The 13,557-nt window shown below is 41.2% G+C and overlaps 1 protein-coding gene across 2 annotated transcripts in view; it reads left to right on the top strand.

Annotated features, from left to right (window-relative positions):
• LRCH3 (leucine rich repeats and calponin homology domain containing 3) overlaps positions 1-13,557 on the top strand; it is a gene marked incomplete at its 5' end in the record, with an annotated part of 83,356 nt that overhangs the window by 21,083 nt on the left and 48,716 nt on the right. For both annotated transcript variants that reach the window (XM_083739360.1, XM_083739359.1), the window contains one exon: positions 8,995-9,139. In XM_083739360.1, coding sequence (XP_083595486.1) covers positions 8,995-9,139 — 145 coding nt within the window. The remainder of the gene's footprint in view (positions 1-8,994; positions 9,140-13,557) is intronic.

Genomic DNA, 13,557 nt, shown 5'->3' with positions numbered 1-13,557 from the left:
CTGCTAGGTTGGCAGGCGCTGGGACCGAGCAGCGGGAGCGCACCCCGCCGCAGGGATTCGAACTGCTGACCTTTCGATCGGCAAGTCCTAGGTGCTGAGGCTTTAACCCAAAGCGCCACCTGCGTCCCTTTCGAGCTGCTAGCCCCACTAAAAAGCACACAATTGTGCCCCTGCATCCAGAAGCCACTGCACAGGTCAGCCCTCCTGTAAAGTAACGACGCTGGCAGAGTGCTATGAAAGATTTTGATTGGGTTGCTCCCATTGTAACTTCTTAGCCACAACACACACAACATTTTTCCAGCTATAATTATATGTTTCTAGATAGTTCAAGTTGCTCCTCAAACCTAGATACATGTTATTTAGCATTACAGAATGACTGTGCTCTTACCTTTCAAGGTGATTGCAAGGGCAAATCAATACATACTCTACATTTCGCTTTTTAAATTATTATATATGTGCAGATGTATATATTTGCTTCCTTGGAATTAAATATAGTTTTCAAGTAGACATGAAATGTGTTTGTGTGTGTGTGTCTGTGTGTGAAGATGCACTCTTCAGGATGGAAAGGGAATTGAATGATGGGGTAGTAAGCAAAAGGTTAATAAAATGGGGAAATGATTTTAAATGAGGTTGTGATTCTTTAAATAAAGAGATTTGTGGGTGAGGTTGTGCTTGGGTGTAAGAAGAGAAGTGCAAAAAGTTTGGGGGTTGCCTGGGAGAGGGCATTCTCTGTGGCAGCCCCTAAGCCATGGAACTGCTGCCCCACAGAGGTGCACCTAGCACCTTCCTTATAGTGTTCCCATCATATGCTGAAGACACACTTCCTTTACCCTGTCATTTGCCACCTCAGATGCATATTTTTAGAACCTGTCCTATTCTTGTGATGTAATTTGCTTTAAACTTTTTAATATGATGTACCCGCCCTGGGACCTTATGCTGTAGGATGGGTAAGAAATTATCTCTCTCAAAGCAGGTGGAAATAACACTGGAACTGAATATTAACAAGTTCCTGAATATATGCAAACCGTCCATGACATACATTCAACTTTCACCAAAAAAAGCCACGATTTATCATCCTGGGAATAAACCACAGTTAGCCTCAGACTCATACACTCTTCATTCCTCCAGTGCAGCTTTTGATTCCATTGTTTTTATTAACCACAGTTCAGTGTTGCATCTGAACCCTAAACAGTGGCTTGTTTTAACTATGTTTGATTGAACAAGTTACAGATAGGTAGCCGTGTTGGTCTGCCATAGTCAAAACAAAAAAAATTCCTTCCAGTAGCACCTTAAAGACCAACTAAGTCAGTTCTTGGTATGAGCTTTCGTGTGCATCTGAAGAAGTGTGCATGCACACGAAAGCTCATACCAAGAACTGACTTAGTTGGTCTTTAAGGTGCTACTGGAAGGAATTTTTTTTTGTTTTGATTGAACAAGTCACCTTTGTGACCCGCGAGAAAGCTTCTGATCTTTCAGCTGTGCCCACAAAGCAGTGAGGAGTCTGAAACTAGTTCCTTTCATAATGAACCATAGTGCGTTGTGACATTTGGACTGGCCCAATATAAGGCAGCAGAGGGATGAGGAAGGCAGCCAAAAGCCATGGCCAGCCGGTCTGGGGTCCTGTTGCCCCTGCATTACCCAGACTGACTCTTCATTTTATTTGGCAGTGGTAGCAACAGCACACCTTCAAATCAGGCAACCATTGCTTCTGGCTGCCTTCCCCCTTCCTCTTGCTGCTCTACCTGCCAGCACCTTACCTGGGTCAACTTTTCATCTTAATTGACTACTGCTGCAGCAGCAGCAGCTCCCCAGGCTAGCCAGGTAGGAGGAAGGCAGCAAATTGTGGTCCCGGCCATGACATCTGGATCCTAGGAGCCGAGGAGTCATAGCAGCAGGGCTGGGCCTGGGCTCTGCTGCAGCCTGTTCTGGCTCACCTGGCCTGCCCATCCACCACCTCTTGTCATGCTGTAGTTCACGGTGCCTTCTTTCTAACCATGTGGATTACAGCACTGTGACATTTAGTGAAAATGTATGTACAGTATATATGTGGTCACATCTGCAATTGGTGGCTTGTATTCCGTCTATAGGGATGTGGGTGGCGCTGTGAGTTAAACCACAGAGCCTAGGACTTGCCGATCAGAAGGTTGGCGGTTCGAATCCCCGTGACGGGGTGAGCTCCCGTTGCTCAGTCCCAGCTCCTGCCAACCTAGCAGTTTAAAAGCACGTCAAAGTGCAAGTAGATAAATAGGTACCGCTCTGGCGGGAAGGTAAATGGCGTTTCCGTGCGCTGCTCTGGTGTGCCAGAAGTGGCTTAGTCATGATGGCCACATGACCCAGAAGCTGTACGCCGGCTCCCTCGGCCAATAAAGCGAGATGAGTGCCGCAACCTCAGAGTCGGTCACGACTGGACCTAATGGCCAAGGGTCCCTTTACCTTTACCTTTTATTCTGTCTGTATAGAATTGCCCTCTTCAACATTTGAACAGACCTTCAACCTAGAGATGTTTAATGTATTGAAGAGAAGCTTATTAAACTGCTATGCTTCATGAGTATGGGCTAAGAATATGTCAAAAGGCTCTTGGCTCTTCCCCTGCCGTTCCTGTTGCTACTGTGAATAACTCATGCATTTTTGCTAGTGAGCCCTCACATTTATCCATGTGTAACAATGGCTGCCATATGACAGAGCTCACATGGCAATGCCATATTAATTTCATTTGACTGGTTTTTAACAATGCACACGTACAATCATGAGCAAAACGGACGATGATATGGTGATTAGGACTGGATTGCCAGCAGTTACTAGAAGCAGCAGAAATTTGGTGCAACTGACGTCTCAAGGGTTATCATTGGTTGGACATAACCTACCCAACAATTTGGTTATGAAATATTGCCTTGCATGTTTACATAGATACCCTGAACTTCCTCTCTAAGAGTCTGTGTTCTCCGAGAAGTTTGCCTCATTCATTTATGAACACAGTTAAACTCATGAGTCACTTCTAAGTAGATTGGACATAGCAGTGGGTGATTCAAGTCCATCCATATGCTTAAAAAAATCCTGTTGCACTTGCACACACATTTAGGTCCTGGGTTATTTTCATGGTGTAAGAATTTCTTTTCCTTTTCTGTAGAATTCTTAGCAGTAGCAGAGACTGACTTTAAGCCTGTTCCCTAAAATCATGAGCGCACTCAGTTTTACCAAATCTTGTAAGCCAGCTGAGACGTCTAATTCACTCCTCAGCATAACTGTCTCGCAACATTTATTTATTTAGTTCAGCTTATTTTAGCCAGCTTGGCTCAGTACTTTCCCCTTGCTTGAAAAAGAAACTTACTTAAGCTGTTGGCAGGGAGCCTGTACTAAAGGGGGAAAATGAAGGATGATTTCAACTGTTGTAAGGGAGAGGGGTTTGCTGGAATTTTGCAAAGAGAGGGCGGGAGAGAGAGAATCCTGGAAAGTGCTAGGACCCAAGACCAGTTCTAGCATAGATCACACAGGCTTTCTTTCCTGTAACTATTTCTCTTGTCGCATTTATGTGTTTTTGGGGTGGGGGTAGTTCCTTGAAAATATCAACTTACAGGCTCATTTCTAATTTGCATATATAGTTAACATGTTCCTCATCATTTAAAAGATAATTTCCCAAAGTTTCATTATCTGGGAACAGTTTTCCAAAATGGCGTTTTGCACATGAGTAAAATAAATGTGGATCTCTATCATAGACTCATAGTCTCATAGAATTGTCGAGCTGGCAGTGAATTGTCAGATGTTATATTGATCACGTTACATTGGTCACAGGTCATTTTCCAGAAAACCTTTTCTCCACCATTTCCAATAAACACTACTGTTTGATATTTACCCATGAAACATTTGGTTTTTATGTATTTTGCTGCAGATTGATTTTAGAAATTCATTCCGATAGAGAAAATGCATAGCCAAGTTACAGAATCTTGAGGCTGAAAACCTGTTAAATTAGTCACATATTTTAAAGCACAATAAAAATAAAGCACTTAAACTATCTTTTCATACTTTTTGATTGTACGGAAGACGAAGGCAGTCAACAAATAGTTTCATATTAATTTCAGTTAAATAATTTTCACTAAAACACAATATATGATTTAAAGAAGCTTACAAATGTTACATCAGGCATAGGCAAACTCCAGCCCTCCAGATGGTTGGGACTACAGTTCCCACCGTCCCTGACCACTGGTCCTGTTAGCTAGGGATGATGGGAATTGTAGTCCCAAACATCTGGAGGGCTGGAGTTTGCCTATGCCTGTGTTATATTATTCAACATGGAACCACCTGGGGGTAGAACTTCACTTCCGGCCTTCTTCCTAAATTAGGCTTTAAAACTTTGGGCCACGCCCCTTCCTTTGTCATTAAATCAGCCTGAAATTAGGTGTGGGCTGGAAGATGTGGGTCAATTAGTGGTTATTAACCAAGATACCTAAAGGAAACATCAGGTTCAGAGGGCTTGGCCTCACCCCCATGCCAATATTACCTTTACCTCTTTTTAAATCAATAGGAATTGGATGCAGGTAGCTCTCTGCTGGGTTGCAAATTAAGTCCTGTTATTTCACTTGACATTCATCCATAATTCACTTTAAAACATTCTTGAGGAAAATTTTTGAGATTAAGCACATACTGCTAATGAAGAAATAATTGTGTTGCTATATAGGAGGAATTTTGCAAGTGGAGTTGCTATGAATTCAGCAGCACATGACTTGCTTTCTGCTGTAGCAGTAAAAATTGGAAGCCTATTAAAAATAGTCTTTTCCATATAAGGACCACTGTTCATGCTTGCCTGAACTCGTGATAGCAGACAGAACAACCATACAGCTCCGCAGAGTCCCTCTTTTTGCTTATTTTAACCAGCAGGGATACTTTTATTCTATAAAAAGGAATAGCATTTCCAGAGTTCTTTTGGGAAGTTTGCCCTTTCTAATTTGTGGTATTAATATAGGTGGTCTGGCATGTTAGTCTAAAACGACATTGCGATGTTAAGCTACTGTTTTGCTTCAGACTGCCGCATGCAGTGTGTGACTTGTGTACAGGTCTAAGGAATAAATAGTCATGACTGCTTAGTCAGGCCTTCATGTCCACTTGATTTTTCAGGCATTGGTCAGAAGGGGGTTAGGTGAAACTGGACCTTTTAGCTTCCTTAATATATTTGCCACATGGAAACATTATGAGTTGGTCTTGCGCTGGAAGTGTGATTTTTGTACACAAGTTTACCAGTTTATGGCCTGCCAGCAGATTTTGTTCTTGAGTTTGCAAACTTGTCACAAATAGGATTTTGGTAAAAGCCTCTTAATTTTCACGCTTTGTGTTTCTGAAGTCCATCTGTGTGCTGGGAGTTCTTGCTGAGAATTTCATTTCACAGAGCAGGGCAGCGGTGCTAGATACATGCACTTATATGTCTGCTATGACAACTGGCCTTTGATTATTTATAATGTAATGTAATGTAATGTAATGTAATGTAATGTAATGTAATAATATAATATAATATAATATAATATAATATTTGTTGTTGTTTAGTCGTTTAGTCGTGTCCGACTCTTCGTGACCCCATGGACCAGAGAACGCCAGGCACCTCTGTCCTCCACTGCCTCCCGCAGTTTGCTCAAACTCATGCTGGTAACCTCGAAAACACTATCCAACCATCTCGTCCTCTGCCGTCCCCTTCTCCTTGTGCCCTCCATCTTTCCCAACATCAGGGTCTTCTCCAGGGAGTCTTCTCTTCTCATGAGGTGGCCAAAGTACTGGAGCCTCAGCTTCACAATCTGTCCTTCCAGTGAGCACTCAGGGTTGATTTCCTTCAGTATGGAGAGGTTTGATCTTCTTGCAGTCCATGGGACTCTCAAGAGTCTCCTCCAGCACCATAATTCAAAAGCATCAATTCTTCGGCGATCAGCCTTCTTTATATAATATAATATAATATAATATAATAATATAATACATTTCTATACTGCTTCTTGAATCTAAAACAGTTCCCAAATATTTATTTATTTAATTAATTTGTTAGCTGCCATTCTAAATACAATATTTTTCCGAAGCAACTGATAAATAACAAAAACATTACATCCAGTTCTCCCAGTGACTGCCTTCATTTCGTGATAAGAGTAATTTAAAAGTTGCACAATATTAATACACTACTGGCATGGTGTTATATTTATAATATTCAGCCCCAATGTTAATTTATTTTCTGCCCTTTGGTTCTTTGTTTTGCCCTTAGCACTTGCCCTACAACTGTGAATGCATACAAGCTAGGAATGAAGAGAGTTGAAAACTCCTTCTTAAGCCATGCCTTGTGGGCAGGAGAGATGGTATTGTTTCACAGGGGTTGTTGTTGCGATTTTAAAATAAACCAAGTTCAAAAAATGCTCCTGCTGTAGTCGGCAAGGAGGAAGGCATGAGATCATCCTGCCCTCCTGTTTCAGGAAATCCTCCAAGCACGGAACTAGCAGTATTTATTACAAACCTTATTTAAGTGCTTGAAGAGGAAAACATGCAGTCACATCAAATGCTTCCCTGATTGAGCCTGAGATTTGTTAAGAGGCTGATGGTTTAAGTGATTTTATGATGATGTTCATTATGTTACGTGCAAAAACAAAGTAATGGAAAAACATAATAAACAGAAGCATTAAAACAATTATCATGTTACATAAATCATTTCTGATGGACAGTATGGAAATCTTTCAGATATAGATAGATATAGATACACACAGAGACACGAAGTGGGAAAAATATTTAATTCCGTTTTACTGTCCTGCCATATCAAGTTCCCAAGATCAGTGGCTAGTGTGATTGGGTTTTTGTTGCAGAATCCAAGCTAAAGCTGCTTTGTAGGCTTACTAGAGAGGTAAGAGCAGGCTTCTTCAAACTTGGCCCCCTAGATGTTTTTGGCCTACAACTCCCATGATCCCTAGAAGGACCAGTGGTCAAGGATGATGGGAATTGTAGTCTCAAAACATCTGGAGGGCCGAGTTTGAGGAAGCCTTCTCTTACTCCTCCAGTGTTGTTTTTTAAAAACTTTGTAACATACTTCAAACACCTTTGCCATTGCTCTACTTTTTAAAATGATTTCCCCATGCAATATTTAAGGCTGATGTTAGGGAGAAAGGAATTCAAAGCACTCTTGGACACATTAACCTGGTGAACAGATCTGGGACATGGATGAGGGATGAGGGCTGAAGCATCAGGCAGGTTTAATTATTTAATACCACAAGAATAAGGATCCACAGTGCTTTAAAGAGTTTCAGAAGTAAAAAAAAAAAAAAGGGCAGGTCCATGTCTGCAAAAGGGTTATAATTTAAAACAAGAAAATGGGTAGGAAGCACAGCAAAAAGGTGGGAGCGGAGGTAGCAAGGGATGAAAGAGGAATTGAGCTCCACAAATCTAATGCATGTACTTCACAGATTTCCTCATAAAATTAGGGTGTTTTTGTAGAAATGCAGCAAATGCAGTTGAATTGTCTTGTAAAGGTGACTGCATCAAATTAGTCTAGTTTGGGATTAATTCATTAAATATTTGTGTATACATAGTACACTGGTACCTCGGGTTACAGATGCTTCAGGTTACATACGCTTTAGGTTACAGACTCTGCTAACCCAGAAATAGTACCTCGGGTTAAGAACTTTGCTTCAGGATGAGAACAGAAATTGTACTTTGGCGGTGTGGCGGCAGCAGGAGGCCCCATTAGCTAAAGTGGTACCTCAGGTTAAGAACAATTTCAGGTTAAGAATGGACCTCCAGAACGAATTAAGTTCTTAACCCGAGGTACCACTCTATTTTAAAGGTTTTTTGGTGTGTTTTTTAACACAGACAGTTGGCTAGAGACATTTTCTTCTTTTCTTTTACCCATATGATATTCCCTCCATGGATACTGCCGCCCCATTTTTTTCCAGTAAGGCTTGAGTTTTCCTGTAGACTTGTGGAAACAAGTCATTCTGATTCCTGAATGCCAGTCCAGAAGAGCAACTACACTACACTCATTCCCAAATCAGCACCAGTGTGATTTTCATTGGAGCGCCGTTCTTTCATTTTATAGAAAATTATATGCTGCGGAAAACTTGGTTGTAGTTTTTTTTTTTTTTTTTACGTTAAAACACCCCAAATGTTTGAGGCACGGTGAAGAACGTGCACAGAGACCTGCACAGTCTCCTCCACCCACCAAACTTCCCGGGAAGGCAGGGAATTTCCATCTCTGAGCTCACTTTATTGAAGGTGGAGACTTCAGGGAAGAAAATGGGCAGCACAAGGCCCTGCAGTGTTGTTTCTTGCTGTTTCCCACTACCGCTCTCAGATTCCTCTTCCTAAACCCCCATTCACAAAAACAGATTTCATTTGTAATTGTTTTGGCTTGGCTTGGCAATTGTTTTTTTTTAAACTGGTCTCTGCGATTGCAAAATCTTGATAGTTCAGGGGAAAGGAGTTGAGCTTGCTTGACTTCAAAAGAGCTTGGCAAGTGGCACCACTAGAGAAACCTTTTCCTTTTATTGTCCCTTTTAGCTACTATTTACAAAATAGCTTATTTTGAGCCACACATAGCTAATAATTTCCAGAAGGGTTGGCCGTGTTAGTCTGTCAATCAGTGGCAGTCTGTTGCATCAAAACCATGAGCTTGATGGCGCCATAATAAAAGAATAGCAAATTTATTAGGATGTAAGCTTTCGTGGACTAGAATCCCTATCCTGCATTTTAATTGTTTTAATGTATTTTAATCTTGTTTTTAAGTTGTATTCATTCAACTCGTTTTTATTATTGGTTGTTAGCTGCCCTGAGCCCGGCCTTGGCTGGGGAGTGTGGGGTATAAATTTTTATTTATTTATTTATTTATTTATTAATTATTATTATTATTATTATTATTATTATTATTATTATTATTATTATTATTATCATCCTATATCCACGTGTCCTACATTACCTGTGTTCTACAGATAATGGTCACCTGCTTTTCCCCCTTATTCAGTCTCATGTTATGTATTGTTTCTGTTTCAGATTTATCGCGGAACAGACTCTCGGAGCTGCCAGCAGAAACTTGTCTCTTTGTTTCCCTTGAGAGCCTTAATTTGTACCAGAATTGCATTCGCTATATTCCAGAAGCCATTCTGAACCTGCAGTCCTTAACGTTCCTGAATATCAGGTAACCGTGATATAAAAGTAGCAGCGCCCAACATTATGCAACTCTTGAAAAGCTCAAGCCAAAGGGACGCAGGGTAGGGGAAAGCGTCTGTGGGGAAAGCAAGCAGTTCTTCACATTTCTACCATTCAGTGCTGGGGCTAAACTTGAATAAAAACACTGGCTGTGATTCAAAGAATTCTGCATGCATGTTGGGACTCTCTGGGTTTCCTGTTCTGACAGTATCTCCTTGTACTCAGTTCGAAAGCATGCCACTGCAAGTAGATAAATAGGTACCACTGTGGCGGGAAGGTAAATGGTGTTTCTATGTGCTCTGGTTTTTGTCACGGTGTTCCGTTGCCCCAGAAGCAGTTTAGTCCTGCTGGCCACATGACCCAGAAAGCTGTCTGTGGACAAACACTGGCTCCCTTGGCCTGAAAGCGAGATGAGTGCCATACCCCATAGTTGCCTTTGACTGGACTTAACCGTCCAGGGGTCCTTTACCTTTTACCAGAGGGTCCTCCGCTTTTTAAGGCCTCATTATTTGTAGTAAAAGCTGCTTAGCATGAAATATTCAAGCGTATGGTAGTAAAAAATTGAATTTCTGCTGACTTGATAGTAATAGCCTATCTTATTCATTGGGTCCTTTGTGTTAAATCAGGAAAAGTGCTTTAAGATGTTTGTACAGAGAGATGTTTTTATTCAGGCATGCTTTGGGCTTTATAAGCTGACCTTGTACCCTTTGTAAATATGTTGCATTCTGGTTGACTGTTGTCTTTATTGGATTTATTGATAGGCAGTGATATATTCAGTTGTTACCTTGTATATTTTATTATCTCTCGGACCACTGTTAGCTGCTTTGAGCACCGTTTGGAAAGGCAGGATACAGATTGAACTAGTAAATAAATAAAAGAGTGTAAAAATAAGTAATAGAGTTTGCTTTGGCACTATCCTGTAGCCAATTCAGTTTTGCCTAGCTTCCTTAATTTTTTTACAGTGAGTCTTTTTTTTTATTCAAAGGATGTGAGTCAGAGGATAACTTCCCATTGTTGTGCATTTTAAAATATTTATTATGTGCTGCCAATTTATGTTTGACAGTTTATGCTGCTTGATGAGAGGATTTTTCAGTAGAAAGCTTAGGCTTCATGCATTAAAAATAGCCACCCTTCTCTCTGGGCAAACTAAAGCATTTAGGAGCCACACAGAGTGGAGCAACTGCTTGTCAACAGTGTGCTCCACTGAAAGGAAAGAAACATTGAACTGAGGGTTGGTTTTCTTTTGGAAGGAAGGTATCCTGCCCCACCCATCCTGCTTCTAAGTCCTTGCTGTTTAAAGAAGAAGAGGAGATACCGTGGTACTTCTGGTTACGGATTTAATTCGTTTTGGGGTGTTGTGTGCACCCCAAAAAATCTGTAACTAGAGGCGCCACGTCTGCGCACACGCATGGTGCGATAGAGCACTTCTGTGCGTTCGTGAGCGGTGAAACCCGGAAGTATACACTTCTGGGTTTGCTGTGGTCATAACCCAAAGATTCCGTAACCTGGAGGTTACGCAACATGAGGTACCACTGTACTACTCCAGAATCCCACAAACTCCCTTGACATAGTCAAAAAACAATGGGAGGATGACATAAGCCATGAAATTAACCCTATCCAATGGACTAGAATGTGGTCTAAACCTCCCTTTAAATCCATCTCAGCTAGAAAAAAAGAACTTACCCTGAAACTCACAGATGGTACATAACATCACAGAAACTAGCACTGATTCACCCAGGAGCCTCACCAAAATCTACAGGCACATACCTCCACATGTAATGGGAATGTCCCAAAATCCAACAAGAATCCACCAACAGCATACAAATCAATCTGGCTAACCTTAAGATTACCATACGTCTGGGGGGATTTGATGTCCAGGGGGAATTTCTGAAAGGCGCTGCTTTGTTTCGGATCTTAGGCGATTGGAAAATTGTGGGGTTTTTTGGTGTTTTTGTAAAAGAAAGCTCAACAACTTTGGAGTTTTGGGGTCTTACTTCAATTTTAAGACAAATGACAAAGACAACCAACCAGACCAGCCCCAACCTCTCTCACCAGGGAAATACAACAAGCGAATAGAAAGAGAACCTACACAAGTGATGCTGACACGAAACACCACACATACACTAAGTAGAAGGACAGAAGATTACCACCCCACCCCATGCTCCCTCCCCCTCTTCCCCCCTCTTTTCTTCCCAAGCTTATACTGCATGCAACACCAATGTCTCACGACAAATTAAACTGATCTGTAGAAAACACAACCTGAAAAAGAGACAATGCACGTATTTTTGTAAACTAATAAAAATCTTCTTCTTCCTCCTCTTCAAAAAAGAACAAGAGTTTTAATCAGTGATAGTTGAAGCCCTTGGGGTGGCCCTCTATATTATCCATTTTTCCTGATTCTGTGTGGCCCCTGTGTTTCATGGAAATCTCCACATTGTAGTGCTGTTTAGCATTGCACTCCTCATGAGATTTGAGGTTTGTAGCATGTTAGAATTCTTTGCTGCAGAACATTCCAAAACTGAGGAATCTTCTCCCACCAGAAGGCACAAACGCCATTTGTACTGCTTTGCCTTCAGCAGCCGGGAGGAGCAACCCACTGCAGGACTTATCTTCTTCTGTTGAAAAGAACAAACCTTCAAGGCCAGTGTTTCTTTTTCCAGCACTTGAGATCGAGAGCTGTAATCACCCGCCTTCCACTTGCATCTGCTCATTGTAATTACTGTTTGCAAACACAGTATGGTTAACCTACTTCATCGTGCCTGATTCACTTGGTTACTATTTTTCCTTTCATGACAACGTACCTGAATTTGAACACAGTTTTCCGGTACAAGCCATTGCAGAGTTTACATGTGGGTTGTACATCTCTCTTGAACTGTTTATAGTTTGCTTTGTACTTGTGTTTTCTTCTGTTTCACTCTTGGGCGTGCTCCTTTATGTGGGATTTAGGGTCAAGTTAAATTAATGCTAGAAAGTCCAGCTGCAGTTGACTGTGGTTTCCTTTTTAGATGCTTCACTGTATAAGATCCTCAGGCTGCCAGTTTTAGCCACATGGTTCCCTCCTTTACCCAGACAGGCATAAAGACTGAGATCTTAGATAGTACAGATGCACTTGGTTACCCAGATGACTTATCTCAAAGGAGGAAGATGAGGCAAATATTAGCCAGTTCCCACCAATTTACATCCAGCAACGCCATATAAATCCTTTCCCCATGCTACATAAGCTTTTTCTTCATAGTTAATAAAATGTGTAACAGCTGTGTTCTGATCTGTGGATGACCCGAGGCAATATTGCAACCAATGGATGGAGAACCATTGATTCCAGACTTCAGATTTCTCGATTCCTGTCAGCTGCTGGTTTTCCCTGACTTTTAAAGTCATAATAATAATTTTATTGACTGGGTTGTCCCAGCCACTCTGGGCAGCTCTGAACAAGATATTTATTTAAAAGCACAGTAAAGCACCAACCATTATAAACTGGTTATGCCAGTCTAAAGTTATTTCTTAAGGTTAACTATGTAACATGAAGAAATGGGCATTAATATTCAATGCAGATTCCCATACCACAGCTTGAAAAAGAAAATGCAGGTGACTGTCTTTCTGGCCATCTGAGCCTCTTTCCAATACAAAGCTTTCCATTTTTCCTTTCTAAAATCAAGGGATTAAGGAACATCACTAACTTTTTTCTCTGCATGGAGGCCAATCGGATTCCCTCCATACATTTCAGGAAAAGTTATCCAGAAAATATGGCCAGGACTTAACTTTCCCCCCTTTTTGCCTTCACACAAACTACCTTTTCCCATTCCCTAACCTCTGCCATAAGATAGTCTGGACATCAGATGGAAAGCAGCAAAGGAAACTAGTATTGCTCTAGGCTTTTTCCAATGCTTTTGTTCCTCTTAATCTTTCGTTGAATGGCATTGACAGAAGACTGAAGCATTTTAACTGTATGATAGCTGTTTTTATTGTGATAACTGAGCTGTATGAAATTAGGGTTGATTCTTGGTTAGCAGGGATCTGTCAAGGAAGAAGAGCCGATGGTGAAATAACTCTCAAGTGATGTGATGGTGGTTTTCTTTATTCAGGGAGGCTAATTTTGACAACTTGGTCCCATAAGTATGGGACTTCAAACAGCTTTTGGGCATTTCTATCTTGTGGCATAGCAAGCAAATGTGAAAAGCAATAAACTGTTTAATGCATATAAAACAGGACTCTGCAATTCTCTGAATCACAGCTTGGTGCATACACTGGAAGTTCTTCCAGTATTGCCTTTTAATTTCAACTCCAGAATTCAGTTCAGCTTGTCAGAAATGGATCCTGTACAGCCATGATTTTCCTTCATAGTCATTTGAGCCTGTGGATATAGCAGGAGATCCCAGCTGTTGATTAATGTGCCCAAACTGCCCTGTT

Source organism: Podarcis gaigeae (assembly GCF_964106915.1).
Source record: "Podarcis gaigeae genome assembly, chromosome: 5".
NCBI lineage: Eukaryota > Metazoa > Chordata > Lepidosauria > Squamata > Lacertidae > Podarcis > Podarcis gaigeae.
This window is presented reverse-complemented; position numbering and strand designations above follow the sequence as displayed.